Source organism: Vulpes vulpes, unplaced genomic scaffold, assembly GCF_048418805.1.
Source record: "Vulpes vulpes isolate BD-2025 unplaced genomic scaffold, VulVul3 u000000854, whole genome shotgun sequence".
Classification (NCBI taxonomy): domain Eukaryota; kingdom Metazoa; phylum Chordata; class Mammalia; order Carnivora; family Canidae; genus Vulpes; species Vulpes vulpes.
Genome location: NW_027325841.1, coordinates 1 through 24,225, shown reverse-complemented (window position 1 = coordinate 24,225; position 24,225 = coordinate 1). Strand labels below are relative to the sequence as shown.

Below are 24,225 nucleotides of genomic sequence, written 5' to 3'. Positions count from 1 at the left end.
CCCGTTTCACGATCGGATTGTTTGTTTCTCTGCTCTTGAGTTGAGTATGTTCTTTATAGACCTTGGACACCAGCCCTTTGAGCGGTCGTTTGCAAGTATCTTCTCCCGTTCTGCAGGTTGTCTTTTACTTTTGTGGACTGTTTCTTTTGCTGCGCAGGAGCTTTCGATCTGGCTGAAGTCCCAATAATTCCTTGTTGCTTTTGTTTCTCTTGCCTTGGCGGACGTATCTTGCGGGATGTTGCTGTGGCCAAGTTGAAAAACGGTGTTGCCTCTGTTCACCTCTCGGATTTGGATGGATTCTTGTCTCACATTTAGATCGTTCATCCTTTTTGAGTTTTTCCCTGTGTGTGGTGTCAGAGAATGGTCTAGCTTCCTTCTTCTGCATGTGGATGTCCAATGTTCCCAGCTCCATTTTTTGAGGAGACTCTCTTTTTTCCCGGGATAGTCTGTCCTGGTTTCTCGAATATTAGTTGACCATAAAGTTGAGGGTCCACTTCTGGATTCGCTATTCGGTTCCATTGATTCATGGGTCTGTTTTTGTGCCACTACCACACTGTCTTTTCGGCCTTGGGTTTGTAGTACAACCTGAAATCGGGCCTTGTGTTGCCCCCAGCTGTGGTCTTCGTTTTTAATCGTTCCCTGGCTAATTGGGGTCTTTTCCATTTCCAGAGAAATCTAAAGATGGTTTGTTCCCACTCTCTGAAGAAAGTCTGTGGTATTTTCATAGGGATTGCATTAAATGTGTATATGGCCCTGTGTAGCACCGACCTTTTCACAATATTAATTCTTCCAACCCATGATCACTGAATATTTTTCTGCCTCTTTGTGCCTTCTTGAGTTTCTTTCAATGTGTTCTCTAGTTTTTTGTTTTTTTTTTTTTTTTTGTTATCTAGTTTTTAGGCTCCAGATCCTTTACGTCTTTGGTTAGGTTTATTCCTAGGTATGTTATGCTTTTGGGTACAATTATAAATCGGATTGACTGTAATTTCTTTTTCTTCAGTCTTATTGTTAGTGTCACATGCCTGGTTGTTGATGTGCAGAATCCTTTTCTGCACGAAAGAATGACCTTTGATATTTTGGAGTTTAAATTTGAGGATTCCAGTGTTCAGTGTTAGGAGAAAGTCCACCAGTGTAGCTGATGCAGTAAGTTCACAATCTCATGTAGGCAACTGCAACCTTTGGATGGCCTGCCCCAGGCTAATTGCCAACTAAGCAGAGTTCATTTTTGCCTGCGTTCTTCCATGAGAATACAACTAGAACGAGTTCTGATGTGGCGGGAGGCTAAACTCCATATCTTCCCATCTTGGGTTTTCGGGGGGGACTCATTACCAAGAGGATATCATCAAAAGAAAAAATTTATAAAGGTTTGCAGTGCACATCACACCGAAGAAATAAAAAACAAAGAGGAACTCAAAGCAGCAGCTTAAAACTGTGAGCTTTATAGCATCTTCAGCAAAGAACAATAATACATTTGTAGAAAAAATGATAGCCTAAAGAAAAGCAGTTTTAGGCTATCAAGGGCGGCAAACTGGAAAGGTAAATTTATGGGAAGACATTAACACTAAGATTTGTTTCTGGATTCCTCTTCCCAAAAACATATATAAATATATATTTTGGGGTGGCATATCTCGGCTTCCTTCACAAGGCTTTATACCTGGCTCTAGGGAATCCCTGCTGAGCCAAGCTCTGGTTATTAGTATTTGAGTTAAATTACAGTTATAGGTGGAATGGGTTTATGAGTCATTTCATTAGAATGTTTTCAAAAGATGTGCCCTTAGTCTCTTCTTTGACCAAAAGTGTGTGCAGAAGCCCCATCCTCTAAGGGATTGTACAGAATGTCTGAAGCTGTATAGAGTTGGGGTGTTTTTCCCCCCTCCTGAGGAAAGCAAGATTACTCTTTAACAGTTAAAAGCGTTGTTCCTATTAGGGATAATGTAACACCACGTCATCCTTCCTATATAGTACAATCATTATGCATACACTATAAAAACAGACTGCATGGTGACTAATTTTCAAATAAACCCATAGACTAAATCACAGCATATATAAATCATTTCTATCTCAACTGCTCACTTAAACCTGAACAAATTTTCTGGAAGCATGTTAATTTTCCTATGATACTCCTTAATATTTCTTGCAGAGCTGGTTTGGTGGTCACATATTCTTGCAGTTTCTGCCTATCTTGGAAGCTCTTTATCTCTCCTTCTATTCTGAATGAGAGCCTTGCTGGATAGAGTTTTCTTGCCTGCATGTTCTTCTCATCTAGGACCCTGAATCAATCCCGCCAGCCCTTTCTGGCCTCCCAGGTCTCTGAGGAGAGGTCTGCTATTAATGTAACAATTCTCCCCATATTCGTTAAGAATCTGCTGCCTCTATCTACTTTACAGATTTTCTCTTTTTCTATAGAATTTGCAAGTTTCACTATTAAGTGTTGAGGTGTTGAACGGTTTTTATTGATTTGGGGGGAGGACCACTCTATCTCCTGGGTCTGAGTGCCTATTCCCCTCCTGAATTAGGGAAGCTCTCAGCTTGGATTTGTTTAAATATGCTTTCTGGCCCTCTGTCCTTCTGGGTGCTCTCTGGAACCCCAGTGATACGTAATTCTTCCTTCTGAAGCTGTCATGTATTTCCCTTAACCTTTCCTCGTGGTCCTTTCATTGTTTTTCTCTGTTTTCCTCAGCTTCCTTCCTTGCCATCAAGGTGTCTTCTGTGTTGCTCATTCTTTCTTCCAGCACCTTATGCCTTGCCATTAGGACCCCCAATTTGGATTGCACCTCATTTAATTGATTTTTAACTTCAGCCTGATGAGATCTTAATTCTGCAGTTGTGAAGCCTCCACCCGCCCCGGGGGGAGGCAGGACCTCGGCCGTGTCCCCCGGGCCCTGGGCTCCGGGGCCTGTGCTGCCTGCACCGCGCTCCCGGGGCCATGGCGGGCGCCCGAAGGCAGCAGGTGCAGCGCCCCACCTGCCCGGAGCCCCCGCCTGCCCCCCTGCTTCTCCCCGAGGCCCCGCCGCCTGCGGCTCCAGCGCTGTCCCGAGCTGGGCCCGCGGGCCTGGGGCGCTCTGCCCCGGCCGTGCCTCGTCTGCTAGTGACCCCGGGAGCCTGGGGACTCCGCCGCCCCTCCTGGGGTTCAGCCCGACGCCCCTCCTCTCCGGGGCTGGGCTCTAGGGGCGCCCAGGCTTTCCCGCCAGGCTGGAGCCATCTCCTCTGGCCTGCAGCTCCCCACCCCCCCCCACCTGCCCCCAGGCTTCTTCCTTCCTTTCCCTTTCCCCCTTCCTGTCTTGCCTTGTTAGAAGCCCTGCCCCCCCCCTTCTTTCTTTCTTTGTATCCACCTTCACCTTCTACCTTGTTAGAAGGGATCCTTGGCGGATCAGGTGAGTTGAGGACTCTACTCTCTGGCCTTCTTCCCCCTGTTGTCTTCTTTTTGTTTTAAAGCCCTTTCTGCGGGTCCCTGGGTGGCTCAGCTGTTTGGCGCCTGCGTTTGGCCCAGGGCGTGATCCTGGAGTATCAGGATGGAGTCCCACGTTGGGCTCCAGGCATGGAGCTTGCTTCTCCCTCCTCCTGTGTCTCTGCCTCTCTCTCTCTCTCTCTCTCTCTCTCTCTCTCTCTCTCTCTCTGTAGGTCTATCATAAATAAATAAATCTTTAAAAAAAAAAAAAGCACTTTGCACATGATGTACCAGTGTGTTGTGGTCCCTGTAAGGGCTCCGTTTCCATTTCCATGTATGTTTATGAGTGAGTTCTGCAATTTTGGGTTTAGCTCCACTGACAGCAGGAGAGGAGTTACTATTCCAGCAGCATCGTTTTCAACTCATGAATGAAATGGAAAGTCATTTCCCTGTCTGTCTGGAACTTGTAATTACCTGATTATTTAATTAGTTTCCTTTGTATTTATTTCATTTTGCATGACTCTATTATGGTCCTGTCTTTCTTTATGGTAGTGCATTTTCAGGATATCCTATGCGTAAAAAAAATTTTAAAAAATCATTATTCTAGTTTGCTTGTGTCCCATTCATAGGTCAAAAGTTCTAAGCCATATTCCTACTGTTCTGTGTGAATATTTTAATTTAGAAGGTGAGGCATCACTTGGTGGCCAGAATAGTAAAAATGTTTTTTCCAATCAAGTTAAGTTAATTTTTCAAGATTTAATTAGATAATTAACCAATCAATTTATTAAATTGAGGGAGAGAAAGAGAAAGGGATAGAGGGAGAAAACGTGAGCGGGCTGAGGGTTAGGAGGAGGAGTAGGCTCCCCATGTGGAGGGACCCCAACATGTAGCTGAACCCCGACCATGGGATTAGGTCCTGACCCCAGGGCGTACAATTAAGTGACTGATACCACTGGCACCCTACAACTCAAATGTGATTATGGTTAATGATTCTTAGAGTAAAGCTAATATTTGGACATTAATCTATAGCTCAACTTTAACAAAAATAAATCTTCTATTGTTTTTATTCGATAGATGTTATTACCTAGTAAAAACTGATCTTTACTTCTCTGAATGACTTTAGGAAACCAGATGGAACATCATGTTAGAGACCATGGTGCCCAAAGGAAGTGAAAGGATACCTGAAGGAAGTTGTTTGTCCTGAAGGATGTGTCTCTCCAGTCCATTCAGGATGGTGACTACAACATTCCCCAGCCAAGCAGGAGACACCATTGATGAGGGAAAGTACCCCATCACTGTCTTTATAAGCAGCTTTGGTGTCGCCAGTGGTAAACATCCTCTCAGATAAGCTAATGCATGCCAAGAGGCAAGCACTCAGCACCCTTGCCACCAGGAAGATTATGTATTTCATCTCAAATGGACGCTGTCTGATGTTCATCAGAATTTGTGTGGAAAGCAACCGAGAAAGCAACATTCGTTCCTCAAAGATACTGAGCTCACCTTGACAGCATTAACTTGCACTTCTCCTCTGATGTTCTGGAATAGTCTCATGATGAAGGGACCATAAAGTGCTTCTAGAAGGACACAGAGTACCCATCAGCACATGGGTCATGCTGCTCAAGAATAATTCAGGTAGTGGTGCCTGAGTTGCTCAGTCAGCTAAGTCTGCCTTTGGTTCAGGTCAGGGTGTCTGGGACCTGAAATGGAGCCTGATGTGGGGCTCCCTGCTCAGCAAAGGGTGTGTTTCTTTCTCTCCCTCTGCCCCTCTTGCCTCTTCTGCTCTCTCTCTCTCTCAAATACATAAATAATTTCGTGAAGAAAATAAAAGGCTAATGGGGACTGTTGATCAGTATGAACGAAGGCTAGTGAACATGATGGCATTTGGTAACTAAGCATGGGCTGAGCTACCACTGTCGGGCCACTCACGGGGTTAGGGCTGGAAAATATGGTGTGTTAGGATTTTCTTTATTTTGGAGAATGATGAGAGAAGCCATGGTGCAGTGTCAGTGGGACAATGTCCTGGGAAAACTCTCTTATTCTTTCTCTCTCCTTCCCCCTTTCTCTGTATTTCTGTGTCCATAGCTGTCTCTCATTCTCTCTCTCTCTCTCTCTCTCTCTCTCTCTCACTCACAATTCTCTCTCTGTGTCACACACATGCACACACAACTCTGTCACACTCATAGGTTTAAACAAGTCACTCCACCCTAAGAGTCATGCACTTACAACCATACCAAACAGTGAACACACCAGCTCCTAGTATTGTAGAAATGTAGGCATGTTTTCTCACCTGGGAAAGCTGCCTGTCTCACACCCCCAAGCCTCAGGAACATCGAATCGGGTGGCTGTCCAGAAGAGAACAGCAGGTTGCTGCATCTGCCGTACTATTTAGATTTTTTTTTTTCTGCAAGAGAGTGGTTCAAGAATACATACCACTTTCGCTGGTTTCTGAGACGTCTGCACTTACACAAAAGAGTAAACCATGAGGGTCAGGTCATGTGTGTCCTTTGTCATTGGTTCTCCTAGTGAGTATTCAACACCACATGAGCAACAGTAGTAAAACGATAGGCCTCCAAAGGAAGCACAGGTTGCACCCATGAAAAAGCAGGAGCTATTCCTGGGGGATGGATCTCTCGTTTACTGAAGGAGCCACACGAAATTCTTGAGGAAAAACTGCATGTGAGAGAAAGGTCCCTTACTACACTGTTTAAAACATCCCCTCCAAAACCCACAAAAATGGTCCTTACTCCTAAAAAATACACTGTTCCTTGTCATATCTGAATTCGCTCCAAAAAGAGGAAAAAAGGACCATTTCTAATTCAGGAAAATGGGTGAGCATTCCATAGAAGTTGGAAACTCATTCACTGACTTTTTTGTGGAAAAACTCCTGCACCACACACTTGGCAAGATTTAGGAGGACACAAAATAACTGTCAATGCATTCATTGGATGTGGTGCTCAGGAATTACTGAGCGATCACTGTTTATATGGGTACAGGGCAAGACTATTGTAGAGAGTGATTAATAAGTATCATATGAGGGTCTGGGGTCCATCCTCCTTGGTGGATGAGGAAAACCTTCAGCTCAGGCCAAGGCCCCAGTGTCCTGCAATCCATCCCCTCCTTGGGGCCTTGTTCAGCCCAGAATGTGCTTCTCCCTTTCCCTCTGCCTTTCTCCCTTGCTTATGCTCGCACTCTCTCTCTCTCTCTGAAATAAATAAAATCTTCCCCAAAAAGTCAATGGCAACTTCAAGTAGCCTGACATAATCAGTGCACAAATAGAACTGATCTGCACATCGATTCCAATGATGACTTCCCATCACTCATGCAGCTTGTTGTGAAACCCAACTAAAAACTCCCACCTTCTGGACATCTGGCAAAATCATTTCTGTCTCTGTAGGTCCACATATGCTGTCCTCTCTTTTGTAAGTTTTTCAACCTGATTTTACCCCTTTTCTTGGTAGGTTTGATTCAATGCTAGACAGTTATTCTCTTTTGTTCTATTTAGTCTAGTGCTCTATTGTATTTATTCACTCACAGTTTTTTTTTTTTTAAAGGTTTATGTATTCATGAGAGATACCGAGGCAGAGACATAGGCAGAGGGTGAATCAGGCTCCATGTGGGGAACCCGATGCAGAACTCGATCCCAGGCCCACGGGACCATAACCTGAGCCAAAGGCAGACGCTCAACCACTGAGCCACCCAGGTGTACCAGTAATCAGTTTGGTGAAAATATTCCATCCGGGAGAGGTTTAAATACTCAAAGTATACCATTTACCAATAGCCATAGCTGTGAAGCAGAGTAGGAGGGACAGGCTTCCCGTTATGCATTAAAAAAGATCACGGAGATCAAACGTACAGCATAGGGAATATGATCAGTGGAATTGTAATAGTGCTCTATGGGGACACATGGTATCTACACTTGTGAGCACAGTATTACCCTATACAAGTATCGAATCCATATGTGGTACACCTGAGACTAATGTAACCTTGTGTACCATCTTGATTTCAATTAAAAAAAAAACAGTAGTAATGTGGGCACCAGGCTCATTCCTTTAGTTGGGCATCTACTTTGGGCTCATATCATGATCCCAGGGTCCTTGGATACATAATATTATGTATTTGTCAAAACAGTCAGATGCATAACACAGAGCAGTCCTTAATATATGTGGTCAACTTCAATGATAATAATATCTCTACACTGGTTTGTTCTTTGTGATAAAAATTCCACACTAATGCAGGCATGTATGATTGTGGAAAATATGTGCCAAGGGATAGGGCGATACGGAAATTTTTATATTATATGCTGCTTTATGACACCAGTCTAATCCTAATCTCAATAATAAGGTCTCCTTATTAAAACATAATCAGTGATTTTATGTTGTTAATACTGTACACAGACTAGTGTCCAAATGTTTGCTTCACAACCCCTACCTTTTAATTTGACCAAATTTGAGTGGTAAAAGCAGTTTTACTATTTTGACATAAACTACTGACTGACCATTTAAATTATGAATTTCACATATAAAATGTAAATAATATAGGTTTGTATTTTTGTCTTTAGTGTGGTGTCCTGAGCACAGTAAAAGAATGATTCTTTTTTTTTTTTTTTTTAAAGAGAGCAAAAGAGAAAGTGTAAGGGGGAGAGCAGTAGAGGAAAAGGGAGAGAGAATACTAAGCAGGCTCCATCCTAAGCATGGAGTCCAACCTAGGATAATCTGATGACCTGAGGTCATGAACTCAGATGAAACCAGGAGGCAGTCACATACCTGAATGAACCAAACCTGTGCCCCTGGAATAAGTTTTCTTGAATCAACTAAAGGAATGAATTTCCTGGTTGCTTTCAATCGACTCCTTTGCTGGTTGTATTTTGATTTTTCCTCAAGCGTGAAGTAGTTTGGTCCAGTTTTGTATCCACAGAGATCCATAAACATTTTTCACCTAAGGTTTTTGATTGTAGACACTGGGAAACTCATAACCATAGAAAGAGCTGTGGACATCTTGCTCTCAGAAGACCAAGTGGAAATTTTAAAACTTGACACGCACTATCCAGGATGAAAATTCACTGGATAGGCTCAGCAATCCGATGAAGAAACAAAGCAGACAGTGGATGTGTAAACAGAACAAGAGAAAAAAAAAAAAAACAGAACAAGAGAAATCGTACTATCATGAGAGGAGTGCGAAAAGACTGAACAAAAATTGATAGGAACTTAAACATGCATGCCTAGGATACATCAAAAGTGCTAAGTTCCACAGCATGGAGTTTCTGTAGGAAAGCAGCTGGTGTAGAAGGTATGGGGACAAAATGGCTAAAAATTTCACAAATCTGTGACTCAGATCTACAAAGCTCTGAAAACCCTCCTCCGGACACATTGTAACCAATCTGCTGGCAAAGAGGAAGAAAAACCTTGAAAGCAGAGGAAAAGGACACATTCAACCTAACAGAATACAAATTCCAAGGCCCGTGACTTCTCAGAAAACAGGTCAGAAGACACTGCAATGGTGACACAAGTATAGAAGGAAAACACCTCTGAGCCTAGGACGTTATGTTCAGGAAAGATAGCTTTAAAGAATGAAGGCAAAAGGTGAATGAAAGTGAAAACAAGACAAAGTCGGCAGACAAGCAGGTGGTAAACAACTGGAAGAATCAGTCATTGAGCCAATATTTATTTATTTTCATTAAAAAAATTTTATTGCAGTTCATGTTTATTATTTTTAATATAGTTTTTGATTGAGGGAAGGCCAATTTGGATATGAATGGGCTGGGGGAGAGGGAGGCAGAGAATCCTAGGAAGGTTTCATGACCAGTGAGGAATCCCAAGAGGGGCCGGATCTCAGGCTCCTGAGAGAATGTGCTGAGCTGAAATCAAGAGTCAGATGCTTCCCTGAATGAGCCACCCAGTTCCCCTCAGTAGGTAACTTGGACATTAAATGATGAGCAAGAACCTTCTACCAAATGGAGTGAAATGACACAGGGAGATGCTTGGAACCTCAGGAACATAAGAACCTCAAAAGGGGTGTTTTCCTGGGTAAATGAGGTCTCCTGTTTTTCTGTCCTTCCAAATTCTGTATGGCTTTTGAGGGCAACAAGGAGACCACAGTCTCAGAGCCTGGGGCTCCCCTCCTTAATCAGTTGATCAAAGAGCCAATCCAGGCAATGCTGGAGTAGGTGCAATGGGCCTGGGGGCCTACGGGTTGGGGTTGCATGTGGCCCTGAGAGTGATATCCCACTGGGCTTATAATGTGACTGCTTTGTGCGTGGGGTGATCTTAGGTACTTGAGACAAACTTAACCTTTATTCTTTTTAAAAAATTTTTATTTATGTTTAGGTAAATTCAGTTTGCCAACATATAGTTTAACACCCAGTGCTCATGCCATCAAGTGCTCTCCTCCTGGAATATAAGAAATAGGAACAAGATAATGAGGGAAAGGAGGGGATTGAGTGGGAAAAATTAGAGAGGGAGACAAACCATGAGACTCCTAAATCTGGGACACACTGAATCTCTGGAACAGCCCATACATGTCGTAGCCCATAGAGGAGATGAATGTGATGCTAGAGGTAAACGATGTTGCCCAGTTTCCCTTAGCTTAAAAGTGGGCTGATGGGGTTTGTACAGCAGGTGAGGCCTCCTCAATACCAGCTCGAGCCAGCATCTGCCCTGATCCCTGGAAGGACTGGGCCATGGGCTCCAGGCAGGCATGAGGGAATGTCCTAGACTGGGCCAACCCTTGACGTGGGGAGCAGGCCCAGCACTGTGTGGCTATAGCAGTGAGATCAGACAGGAGCAGAAATCCTGGCCTCCCTGCCTAGGGCCTGTGTCCTGGGCCTGGTCAGACCAGGAGACTAGTTCTGCAGGACCTTGAGCGCAAGCGTGTGCCGCCAGCCCAGCAGCTTTCACAGATTCCTCTAGATTCCCTGCACCCAGTGAAGGCCTCGATGGCCTTGGCTGGCTGCACTCGATCCCTTCTCACACAGAGGCAAGTGCAGATTTTATTCTTGTCCCAGGACTGAGGATTGTGCAAGGAGGGGAGGAGGGAACTGTGCTCCCGGCACCCCTCCCACCTCACTTCTGCTGGATCCGGGAGGAGGTGCTGAGAGGGACCATTTCAGGGATGCCCATCCCTAGAGTGCACTTCCACCCTTTGGGCAGAACTGGGGGTAGCCCAGCATTGCTACTGTGTGACCTGTAGGTGCAGAGGGAGTGGGGCCCCGGCTGTACCAGCACCTGGCTCCCACGGAAGCAGTCTGTGTGCAAGTTCAGATGGGCGTGGCACAGCTGTGTATCAAGAGATTGGCTCCATCCAAGACCAAAGGCAATAACCCGAACCAAAAGGTCTCCTGCTCTATTCCCAAGAGATGCCAACCAAACATCAACAAGGGCTTTGATGCTTGCCAGTGACAAAGGGAGTCAGAGCTGGTCTGCAGAGAATGACCATCAAATAAAAAGAAGAATATGACCAACTGCACAATCCAATCCCAGGGCAGAATTCTTATTTTATCCAAATACCCTACTGTTTATGATGGAATAGACCAGAGAAGAGCACCTTCGTGGCTCAGTAGGTTAAGTGTCTGACTGCAGCTTGGATCATTACCCAGGACCCTGGGATCAGGCCTGTATCAGGCTCCCTGTTCGGTGCAGGGTCTGAATATCCCTCTCCCTCTGCCCTTCCCATTCTCCTCTCTCAAATAAGTAAACAAATGAAAAACAAAACAATTGCATTCCTATACATCATCTTCTTTATTTCATCCCGCCCACTCTCAGTCTACAAAGTAGCAGGTATACTCCAACTGCACCAGGGACTCCCTCCTGTTGATTCCCGCCTCATTGTGCTTCCGGACCTGAGGTTTCTTCCTCTTCAGGAATTTCATCCTCAATATTTTCCACCGCCCAATCTTTAGAGATACAAACACGAGGATGAGGTGATTAGACAGTGAGGCCCCGTGTTCCTGCTACTCCAACTGAGGCCACTTTGGAACACCTGTCGACACCTGCTCTTCCTTGGGATCCTCAGACCTTCCCTGGGCTCTTGGGAGTTAGAGCCCTTCACCAAGACATTGACCACACTGGCAAACCTTCCTTGAGAGAGAGAGAGAGGATGCCCCTTCACCTGGCATTTCCCCATTTCCACAAGATCATGATAGCTCTCACGTGGACATGGATCCACCTGGATCCACCTGTGATGGGTGGTGGACACCTGCTAGGTTAGATGGGGTCCATGTGCAGCCACTATGCCAGACTCAGAGCAGCTGCCCAGGAGAGCCATTCATGATGATGGAAATGATCTGTGTTTTCAACATGCTCTACTGGGCTCTGGCACTGTGGTTGGTATGATGAGGGATGAAATGTGTAACTTCATTGACTGTAAGGAATTTCAACATATGCAGGCATGTCTGGCTATCGGCTGCCTCCTTGGATAGCTCAGGTCTAGGATCCAAAAATGAGGAAGCTGTGACCTCCCTGCCCTAGGCCTAGGGGTTCCTGCAGTGGAATTTGCTGGCCTGACCTGACTTCATTTCTGTTGGTCTCTGGGCTCCTATCCATGAGGCAGGCACTACAGGAGGTCCTGGCATCACTCAGACAGGAAGGTCTGCACTCAGGTCCTAGAGGAATCCTAGCAGGGGCTGCTTCTAAGCAGAGGAGAGGACCCCATACACATGGGCTGGTAATGAGGCAGAGGGGGCACACCTCATCCTCTTCAGAAGCTCACACTTTTCCTTCCTGATGCAGGCTAGAGCCTAGGTAGGTACTGGTTTAGTGTGGGGCCCCACACCCCAGACATGCTGAGCAGGGACCTTGCCAACCCAGAAGTGGATCCCAGTTTTTGAGTTGCTGAACTCACTGAGCCCTGGCGTCCACGTATCTCTACTTCCCGCTATCTCTATGGACACAAACTCCTTACCTGAATTCTACCCCTTTGCTTGTGAAAACATGTCCATGGGTCTCCACCTGGAAGACCCGTTTTCTGGTTTTGGTTTTTGTTTATTTCACTACACCTGTGATTTTCATTCCAGTGAGGACCCAGAATCAGATTGGCGCTCCTGACTAAAGACAGGAAGAGACTGCTTCAGGGTATGTACCGCTGTCACTAGTTCTGAGGCCACCTGCAGGTACAGAAGAGAGAACACCATGAGGCTCAGCTCCCTCTTACTCTGCACTGATTTTACTGCTCTCAAAAACTTAAGGAAGCCAGATGGGAGGGACATCATGTTTGACACACTGGTGCCCAAATAAATGACAGGACACCTGGAGGAAGCTGCTTTTCCTGAAGGATGTGTCTCTCCAGCTCATTCAGATGCTGACTACAGGATCACTCAACCAAGCAGGAGAAACCACTGCTGAGGGAATGTACCCCATCTCGCTGTTTATTTCCAGCTTTGGTGTTGCCAATGGTAAACATCCTCTGAAATAAGGTAACGGTTGGCAAGGGGCAACCACTCAGCCCTTTTCTCAAGAGGAAGATTATGTATTTCACCTCAGAGAGCCACTGTCTGATTTTCATCATCACAATTTGTGTGGAAAGAAACCAAGAAAGCAACATTCATTCCTCCGTTAATGATACTGAAGCTCACCTTGACGATACTGATTTGTTCTTCCTCACTGATGTTTTCCATGAATTTTGTTATGAGGAATGAATCCAAGGATGAAACTAGAAGGACACAGAGAATCCATCAGTACATTCGTCATGCTGCTCAAGAATACCTCAGGTAGAGATTCCTGAGTTGCTCGGTCATTTAGGAGTCTGCCTTCAGCTCAGGTCAGGCTGTCTAGGACCTGGAATTGAGGCTAGTTTGGGGCTCCCTTCTCAGCAAATGGTCTGTTTCTCTCACCCTCCCTCTGCCCCTCTCACCTCTTCTGCTCCCTTTCTCTCAAATAAATAAGTAAAAGCACAGAAGAAAATAAGAGAGTAATTTTGGGACTGTTGCTCATTACGAATGGAGGGCTAGAGAACATGGAGGCACTAGGTTAGCAAGCATGGGCCGATCTGCACTGTTGGGCCACCCACGGTCTGAGGACTCTAAGATGTACTGTGTGAGGAGGTTCTGTTTTTTGTTATTTTTTAAGAATGTCGACTGAGTCCATCTTGTGGTGTCGGTGGGACATATCTGCTGGGGAGTCTACCTCACTCATTCTCCTCCTCACTTTCTCTGTATTTCTCTGTGTCACTGTCTCTATCCTCTCTCTCTCACTATCGGTCTGTCTCTCTCTCACACACTGCATAGAGTCAACAAGTCACCTCCCCCAAGCCTGTTGCACTCACAGCCACTCCACGCACAGAGAATACATTGGCTTCCTAGGAATGTAGAAACACGGACCTCTTTTCTCACCTGGGAAAGCTGCCTATCTCACACACTCCCAAGCCTTAGGAACATGGAATCTGGGTGCCTGGACAGCAAGGGTGTCTGGGTGTGAGGACAGCAAGGTTGCCCCATCTGCCTTACTATTTAGAGTTTTTCCTAAGCAAGAGACTGATGATTCCAGAATACACACCAGTTTCGCTGCTTTCTGAGGCGACCTGCAGTTACACAAAAGAGGAGAAGATGGGGGTCAGTTCATGTGTATACTTTGTCATTGATTCTCTGGTGAGTACTGAACACCAAATGAACAAGTGTCGTAAAGTCAAAGGCCCCCAAAGGAAGCACAGATTGCACCCACGGAGAAAGCATGAGCTTTTCCTGGGAGATAGATCTCCCAGGTTGACTGAAGCAGCAATTCCAAATTCAGAATTCAAGGCGGAAAAGTGCTTCTGAGCAAATGTCCCCTACTGCACAGTTTACATCCTCCCCTCCCAACACCCCACCAAGATGGTACTTACACCAAAAAAATACACTGTTCCTTACCATATGTGCATTCCCTTCAAAAAGAGGAAAACCAAGAGAGCAACATTTCTAATACAGGTAAAATGGGGCAGGCTTCCCATAGAAGTGGGTGGAGAGTCTTTCAAGGATTCTTCAAACTCAGACGCCACAGCCTTGGCAAGATCTAGGAGGACACAGAATATCAGTGCATTGGTTGTGGTGCTCAGGGATTAGTGAGATCAGTGTTTACATCCATACAGGGGAAGCCTGCATGGTAATGAGGCTACTGCTAGGCCGTCATTGGTGGATGAGGAAAAACCTTCAGCTCAGGCCAAGGTCCCAGGGTCTGGGATCCATCTCCTCTTTGGGCACCCTGCTCAGCGGGGTTGTGCTTCTCCCCTTCCCTCTGCCCTTCTCCCTTGCATATGCTCTCTCCTGCTGTCTCTCTGTCTCTCTCAAATAAAAACTTTAAAAAAGGCAATGGCAACTTTAAGTATCATGAAATAATCAGTGTAAAAGAGAACTGATGGGCACATCGATTCCAATGATGGGTTCCCTTCTCTCATAGAGCTCGTTGTGAAACCCAGCCCCATGTTCCTACCTTCTTGACCTCTTCCAAAACCATTTCTGCCTCTGTAGATCCACATATGCTGTCATGTCTCTTGAATGGTTTTGCACTTGATTTCAACCGTCAAAAGACGGTGGGCTTGTGCAATGTTGGGCAATCCTTCATCTGTTCTTTTTTAGTCTATTACTCTGTTGTTTTTATTCATTAATCTGTCGTTATCAAAATCAACCATTATGGGAGAGATTTAAATACCGAATGTGTACCATTTACAAATAACCATAGTTGTGAAAAAGAGCGGAGAGGGCAGGCTTCCACATGTACATCAAAGCAGTCACAGGGTGAAAGGTCCAGCATAGGGAATATGATCAATGGAATGGTATTAGTGCTCTATGGGGACCCAAAGAATCTATGCTTGGGGTGAGTGCAGTTTCAATGAACGTAAGTGCCAATCATAGGTGGTACACCTGAAACAGATGTAACCTTGTGGGTCATCTTCACCCGAATTTAAAAGCCGTAATAATGTGGTCAGCGGGGTGGTTCCTTCGGTTGAGCATCTCTCTTTGGCTCGTGTCATGATCCCAGGGTCCTGGGTTACAAAATATTATGCATATGTCAAAACACACCCAAATGCAGCGCAGTTCTTAATAGAAGTGGTCGACGTCAATGATAATAATATCGCTACGCCGTTTTCTTGTAATAAATGTTCCACACTGATGTTGGTGAGAATAACTGTGGACGTTTTGTGCCAAACGATAGGGTGACGGGTTTTTATAGTATATGCTGCATTATGATATCAACCTAACCTTAACGTCAAGAATATGCTCTATTTCTTAAAACACAATAAGAGTTTTATTTGCTAATATTAAACACGGACAAATATGTCCAAATGTTAACTTACAACACTTCCCATTAAATCTGACCAAATTAGAGTTCTCAATGCGATTTCACTATTTTGGACACAAACTAATGACTGACCTTTTAAATTAAGATGTGGACACATGAAACATAAACAATACGGCTTAGGAGGTCTGTCTTTACTACGGCACCCTGAGCAAAACTGAGTAAGGATTCCTTTGTGTGTGTGTGTGGAGAGAGCAAAAGAGCAAGTGTAAGGAGGAGAGGGGCAGAGGGAAGGGAAGAGAGAATACGAAGCAGGCTTCATGCTGAATATGGGTGAATCTGATGACCCTGAGGTCACGAACAGAGCTGAAAACCAGGAGGCAGAAACTTAGCTGACAGAAACACTCAGGTGCCCCCTGGATAAGATTTCTTGAGGCTATTTAACGAATGAATTTTCATGTCACCTTCTAATGATGCCACGGACGGTTCCAACTTCTGTGTGTGCCACAGGGGATGTTAAATTAAGTATTTTCACCCACGTTCCAGGGCGGGTGTCCCCAGGTTGTCTACACGGTTCTCGTTCTGGCGTTTCCACAGTAGATCCTGGGAAATAAGTGGATATAGAAAGAGCTGTTGACAGGTTGCTGTTAGAAGAGCCTCGAAAATTAAGGAGTCAATCCCATTTACAATTGCACCCAAAAGCATAAGATACCTAGGAAGAAACCTAACCAAAGAGGTGAAGGATCTATACCCTAAACACTACAGAACGCTCCTGAAGGAAATGGAGGAAGGCACAAAGAGACGTAAAAATACTCCGTGCTCATGAGGGCTGGAAGAACGAATATTGTGAAAATGTCCACGCGACCCAGGGCAATTTACACATGTCATGCAATCCCTATCAAGATACCATGGACTTTCCTCAGGGAGTTGGAACAAACCATCTTAAGATTTGTGTGGAACCGGAAAAGACCCCGAATAGCAGGGGACTGACTATTCAAAACGAAGACCACAGCTGGGGGCATCACAATGCCAGATTTCAGGTTGTACTGCAAAGCCGTGGCCGTCCAGACAGTGTAGTAGTGGCACAAAAACAGACCCATAGATCAATGGAACCGAATAGCGATACCAGAAGTGGACCCTCAAGTTTACGGTCAACTGATATGCGACAAAGGAGGAAAGACTACGCACTGGAGAAAAGACTGTCTCTTCAATAAATGGTGCTGGGGAAATTGGACAGCCACATGCAGAAGAAGGAAACTGGACCATTCTCTGACACCACAAACAAAGATAAACTCAAAATGGATGAAAGATCTAAATGTGAGACAAGAATCCATCCCAGTCCTCAAGGAGAACACGAGTAACACCCATTCTCAACTTGGCCAGAGCAACGTCTCACAAGATACATCCGCGTGGGCAAGAGAAACAAAAGCAACAATGAAGTATTGGGACTTCACCCAGATTGAAAGCTCCTGCACAGGAAAAGAAACAGTCCACAAAAGTAAAAGACAACCTACAGAACAGGAGAAGATACTTGCAAAGGACCTCTCAGACAAAGGGCTGGTGTCCAAGATCTATAAGGAACGCATTCAACTCAAGAGCAAAGAAACAAACAATCCAATCGTGAAACGGGCAAAAGACACAAACAGAAATCTCACAGAGGAAGACATGGACACGGCCAACAAGCACAGGAGAACATGCCCCGCATCGCTGGCCATCAGGGAACTACCGATCCAAACCCAAATGATGAGATACCACCTCACACCAGTGGGAATGGGGAAAAGTCACAAGACAGGAAACCACAAATTTGGAGAGGATGCGGACAAAGGGGAACCCTCTTGCACTGTAGGTGGGAATGTGTACAGCCACTCTAGAAAACTGTGTGGATGGAGGTTCCTCAAAGAGTTAAAAATAGATCTTCCCTACAGCCCAACAATTGCACTGCTGGGGATTTACCCCAAAGGTGCAGATGTGGTGGAATGCGGGGATACCTACACCCCGCTGTTTATGGCAGCAATGTCCACAGTAGGCAAACTGTGGGAGGAGCCTCGGGGTCCATCAAGAGATGAATGGATAAAGAATATGTGGTCCACGGCTACAATGGAATTGTTACCGAGCCACAAGAGATGACAAATACCCCCCGTTTGCTCCGACGTGGACGGACCTGCAGGGACTTATGCTGAGTGAAGTAAGTCCATCGGAAGAGGTCACACTTGATATGGTCTCATTCATTTAGGGAGTATAAAACCTAGGGAAAGGGAATAAAGGGAATGGAGAAAATGAGTGAAAGTATTAGTGAGGGTGACAAAACAGAAGACAGACCGAACTCTGGGAACTGAACAAGGGGTAGTGGAAGGGGAGGTGTGTGGGCAGTTGGGGCGACCAGGTGATGGGCAGTGATGCAGCGGAGGGGCGGGGCGGGGGGGCGGGGTCACATGGTGGGATGAGCACTGGGTGTGATGCTATAAGCGTTCAATTTGCCGGCAAATTGAACTGCAGTGAAAATGTTTAAAGAAAGAAAACATTTTGCTAATATTTAACACAAACTAGTATGTCCAAATGTTGTCAGCCTCACAAGCCCTCCCACTAAATCTGACCAAATTAGAGTTCTCAATGCGATTTTACTATTTTGGCCAAAGACTAATGACTGACCTTTTAAATTAATATTTGGACACGTGAAACAAAGAATACGGCTGAGGAGGTCTGTCTTTACTACGACACCCTGAGCAAAACTGAGTAAGGATTCCTTTGTGTGTGTGTGTGTGTGTGTGTGGAGAGAGCAAAAGAGCAAGTGTAAGGAGGAGAGGGGCAGAGGCAAAGGAAGAGAGAGTACGAAGCAGCCTCCATGCTGAATATGGGTGAATCTGACAACCTTGAGGTCATGACCAGAGCTGAAACCCAGGAGGCAGAGACTTAGCTGACAGAAACACCCAGGTGCCCCTAGGACAAGATTTCTTGAGGCTATTATTTAATGAATCAATTTTCATGTTACCCTCTGGGCTTTCATCCGTTGGCTGAACTTTTCTGTTGTGGAAGATGGCAAATAGCTTTGGCCGTGCTCCTGGGCAGGTGTACCCAGGTTGTCTGCTAGATTCTGGTTGGGTTGTATTCACAGCAGCTCCTGGGAAATAAATGGACATAGAAAGAGCTGTTGACTGACAGGTTGTTGTTAGAAGAGCCTCGAAAATTAAGGAGTCAATCCCATTTACAACTGCACCCAAAAGCATAAGCTACCCAGGAATAAACCTAACCAAAGAGGTAAAGGATCTGTACCCCAAACACCACAGAACGTTCCTGAAAGAAATCGAGGAAGGCATCAAGAGAAGGAAAAAGGTTCCATGCTCATGGAGAGGAAGAATTAATATTGTGAAAATGTCCATACTACCCAGGGCAATTTACACATTTCACGCAATCCCTATCAAAATACCGGGGACTTTCTTCAGAGAGTTGGAACAGACCATCTTAAGATTCTAGTGTGGAACCGGAAAAGACCCCAAAGAGACAGGGGACTATTCAAAACGAAGGCCACAGCTGGGGGCATCACAAGGCCCGATTTCAGGTTGTACTACAAAGCCGTGGCCATCAAGACAGTGTGGTAGTGGCACAAAAACAGACCCATAGATCAATGGAACCGAATAGCGAATCCAGAAGTGGACCCTCAACTTTATGGTCAACTAATATTCGAGAAAGCAGGAAAGACTATCCCTGGATAAAGACAGTCTCTTCAAAAAAGGGTGCTGGGAACATTGGACATCCACATGCAGAAGAAGGAAGCTAGACCATTCTCTGACACCACACACAAAGAAAAACTCAAAAAGGATGAAAGATCTAAATGTGAGACAAGAATCCATCCAAATCCGAGAGGCGAACAGAGGCAACACCGTTTTTCAACTTGGCCACAGCAACATCTCGCAAGATACGTCCGCCAAGGCAAGAGAAACAAAAGCAACAAGGAATTATTGGGACTTCAGCCAGATCGAAAGCTCCTGCGCAGCAAAAGAAACAGTCCACAAAAGTAAAAGACAACCTACAGAACGGGAGAAGATACTTGCAAACGACCGCTCAGTCAAAGGGCTAGTGTCCAAGATCTATAAAGAACATACTCAACTCAAGAGCAGAGAAACAAACAATCCGATCGTGAAACGGGCAAAAGACCCGAACAGAAATCTCACAGGGGAAGAGAGAGACACGGCCAACAAGCACATGAGAACATGCCCCACATCGCTGGCCATCAGGAAACTACAGATCCAAACCCCCAGGAGATACCACCTCACACCGGTGGGAATGGGGAAAAGTCACAAGACAGGAAACAACAAATGTTGGAGAGGACGCGGACAAAGGGGAACCCTCTTGCACTGTAGGTGGGAATGTGAACTGGTGCAGCCACTCCGGAAAACTGTGTGGAGGTTCCTCAAAGAGTTAAGAACAGATCTTTCCTCCGGCCCAGCAATGGCACTGCTGGGGATATACCCCAAAGCTGCAGATGCGGTGAAATGCGGGGACACCTGCCTCCCGATGTTTATGGCAGCAATGTCCACAATAGCCAAACTGTGGAAGGAGCCTCGGGGTCCATCGAGAGATGAATGGATAAAGAAGATGTGGTCCACGGCTACAAGGGAATATTACTCAGCCATGAGAAACCACAAACACCTACCATTTGCTCTGACGTGGACGCACCTGGAGGGATTATGCTGAGTGAAGTAAGTCCATCGGAAAAGGACAAACTTGATATGGTCTCATTCATTTGGGTGATATAAAAACTAGTGAAAGGGAATAAAGGGAATGGAGACAATGAGGGAAAATATCAGTGAGGGTGACAAAACAGGAGACATACCCAACTCCGGTAACTGAACAAGAGGTAGTGGAAGGGGAAGTTGGGCTGGAGGTTAGGGCGACCCAGTGATGGGTAATGATGTGGCCCGGGGGGGGGGGGGGGTGGTGTGCGGGGGCGCGTGGCGCACTTGGCGGGATGAGCACTGGGTGTTTTGCTATAGCGTTCAATTTGCCGGCAAATTGAACTGCAGTAAAAATGTTTAAAAAGAGTACATTTTGGGGGATCCCTGGGAGGCGCAGCGGTTTGGCACCTGCCTTTGGCCTAGGGCGCGATCCTGGAGACCCGGGATTGAGTCCCACATCGGGCTCCCGGTGCATGGAGCCTGCTTCTCGTCTGCCTGTGTCTCTGCCTCTCTCTCCCTCTCTCTGTGACTATCATAAAAAAAAAAAAAGAAAAAAAAAAAAAGAAAAAAGAGTACATTTTGCAAATATTTAACACGGACTTGTATGTCCAAATGTTAGCCCCACAAGCCCTCTCACTAAATCTGACCAATTTAGAGTTCTCAATGCGATTTTACTACTTTGGCCACAGACTAATGACTGACCTTTTAAATTAAGATGTGGACACATGAAACATAAACAATACGGCTTAGGAGGTTTGTCTTAACAATGGCCCCCAAGCAAAACTGAATAATGATTCTGTTTTGTGTGTGTGGAGAGAGCAAAAGAGCAAGTGTAAGGAGGAGAGGGGCAGAGGCAAAGGAAGAGGGAATACGAAGCAGGCTCCATGCTGAATATGGGTGAATCTGATGACCCTGAGGTCACGAACAGAGCTAAAAACCAGGAGGCAGAGACTTAGCTGACAGAAACACTCAGGTGCCCCCTGGACAAGATTTCTTGAGGCTATTTAACGAATGAATTTCCATGTCACCTTCTAATGATGCCACGGACCGTTCCAACTTCTGTGTGTGCCACAGGGGATGTTAAATTAAGCATTTTCACCCACATTCCAGGGCGGGTGTCCCCAGGTTGTCTACACGGTTCTCATTCCGGCGTTTCCACAGTAGAACCTGGGAAATAAGTGGACATAGAAAGAGCTGTTGACAGGTTGCTGTTAGAAGACCCTCGAATACTAAGGAGTCAATCAATCCCTTTTACAATTGCACCCAAAAGCGTAAGATACCTAAGGAAGAAACCTAACCAAAGAGGTGAAGGATCTATACCCTAAACACTACAGAACGCTCCTGAAGGAAATGGAGGAAGGCACAAAGAGATGGAAAAATACTCCGTGCTCATGAGGGTTGGAGGAACGAATACTGTGAAAATGTCCCTGCGACCCAGGGCAATTTACACATTTCATGCAATCCCTATCAAGATACCATGGACTTCCCTCAGGGAGTTGGAACAAACCATCTTAAGATTAGTGTGGAACCGGAAAAGACCCCAAATAGCCAGGGGACTATTCAAAACCAAGACCACAGCTGGGGGCATCACAATGCCAGATTTCAGGTTGTACTACAAAGCCGTGGCCGTCCAGACAGTGTGGTACTGGCACAAATGTGATCCTGGGAAATAAGTGGAAATACAGATCATGACTTCTAGAATTGTCCTGTTGTATGTAACCTCATTCCTTCAAAAACCCAGGAACCCAGAGAGGATGTACATTTCCAAAGTAAAGTTTTTAAAGGATTATTTTGAGTGCACTCAGCTGTGCACCCAAATACTCTAGGGATAGTGTCCTGAAGAGGCAGAAAATCAATTATGTAAAACCAACAACTTTTTAACAGCAGCTTACTTAAGAAAAACATTTGGTGCCATTACAGAGCAATTACTTTTTATCATATCTGATATAAAGTGATTTAAATTGGCAGAAGTAATGATTACAGAAATGTCTCTAAAATATTCTTGGCCCTAAAGGGAGGGAAAAACAAAACAAGACAAAACCAGAGAGGGAGACAAACCAGAAGAGAGTCTCAACTTAGGAAGTAAACTGAGGGTTGCTGCAGGGGAAGTGGGCTGGGGGATGGGGTGACTGGGTGGTGGGCACTAAGGAGGGCACATGATGTACTACTGAGTCCTTGTTATAGACAACTGAGTCCGTAAACTCTGCCTCTCAAGCAAGTAATACGCTACATGTGTATTGGATTTTAATTAAAAATAAGTAAAATACACTTGGCCCTAGATGCCCTAAAATTTACATCCAAATATCCTAGTCTAACACCTGAAAATCACGTCCTCTAGGTATTCTAAGACATCGGCAAGCGTAACTGTTTTGTAGTTTAAGTGACACGTTTGCTTAATTAAAAGAAGATGTCTACCTAAGAGAGAAAGGGGATTTTTAAAATCCTGGATGGAGGTTTCATTAAATAGCCTAAGTACTTGTCACTTAACATTCAGATGACTAATCCTTACAGATTCCTTAGAAGGCTGAGAAATTATTAACCATCCCTGTTAATACAACATTTTTCATGGCTCTTAGGTCATTAATAGGAGTTTTAAGTTCTTGGGGTACCTGGGTGACTCAGTCTGGCTAAGCCTCTGCTTCAGCTGGGGTGACCTCCAGGTCCAGGGGTCAAGCCCCTTCCAGCAGGCGGCGCGCAGGGCAGGGGGTGGAGGCTGCCCCGTCGGAGACTGCGGGGGCTGCGGGGGCTGCCGGGGCCGGGGCTGCCGGGTCGGGGCTGCGGGGCCGAGGGGCGGGGCCTCGGAGGGGCGGGGCCGCGGGAGGAGCCCGGAGCAGCGGGTGGCCCAGCCCAGGCAGCCTCCCAGGAGCGCTGAGTCAAGGCAGGAGGTCGCCCCACCGGGCCAGTGCGGACGAGGAGCGGGAAGAGCGAGGCGCTGGCGACCCCACCACGGGAGTCGCTCCCTTCCACGCACGGGGCCCGCTTCTGAGATGAGCTCTGCGTGTTATGCCGTATGTTGGCAAATTGAGCTCCAATAAAAGTAAAAGAAATTAGATTCTTTGTACCTGAACCTAGAATATAATATTTCAACCTGTAGCTTCTTTGTTTATTCTTCTTTCCAATCTTCTAGAATTCTCATAAAAAGAACATGGGTCTAGAACACAATGAAGAAAAATGAAACTCGTGTGTGTGTGTGTGTGGAGGGGGTTAATAATTCTGGGGAGTTCTTAAAGTAAGGTAATATTACTCATTTAATATATGTTGATAGCATCAGTCTACACCCTGGTCACTGGTGGACATGTTCCTTAACAAGTGTTGAAATTCCCAAAATGTTTTAACTAGAGTAACCAGTTATTACGTAGCACTTTATAAGTTTTTTTTTTTTACTTTATAAGTATTAATACAAATGAATCATTGAGTTTTAGGGAAAATCAGTAATACCTGAAAATCATCTATATTTACTTTGAATTTCTTTAAAGAAATAGAGTGTGGACTCTACATACTGATTTATTGAAGATGACACTAGTAGGTAAGGAACTAAAAAACATCAGTGGCCAGCACCCTTGAGTTTATTGTTGCTTTGCATTTCTGTGTCAGAGGTAATGCAATCACAGTTGGACTAGGGACTTCAGGGACTCCTGGCTTTCTGAGAGCGATGATCCCATGGTAGTCTCCGGCTTCACTCAAAAGGCAGCCAAAATTAACTAAAGAAAATCTCTTTAGAAAGAAATGTGAAACAGTGTATGTTTTAATCAGTATCTGTTCTAGGGACATTTCAGTGGAGATTTTCTTCCATGTGACTGGAATTTCCAAAGAACAAGACCAATCAAAGCCTCTAGCTCTAGTAACACAGTATATTTTAATGACCTAGAATTTCTAACATATTTATCTAATTCAGCATCTTTACTGATCCAAATTTTCTATTTTTCTTTTTTCTTTCTTTCTTCTTCTTTTTTTTTCCTCCCAG

At 45.3% G+C, this 24,225-nt stretch overlaps 1 protein-coding gene across 2 annotated transcripts in view; it reads left to right on the top strand.

Moving 5' to 3' along the window:
* LOC140597580 (uncharacterized) overlaps positions 1-9,080 on the top strand; it is a 28,517-nt gene extending 19,437 nt beyond the window's left edge. The window contains exon 7 of one of the 2 annotated variants that reach the window (XR_011999422.1): positions 4,512-9,080. Coding sequence is in view for 1 of the 2 variants with exons in the window: in XM_072746428.1 (XP_072602529.1) it covers positions 4,512-4,561 (50 nt within the window). In the remaining variant the exon portion in view is untranslated. The remainder of the gene's footprint in view (positions 1-4,511) is intronic. The other variant, XM_072746428.1, reaches the window with a different exon arrangement.
* The last annotated feature ends 15,145 nt before the right edge of the window (positions 9,081-24,225 follow it).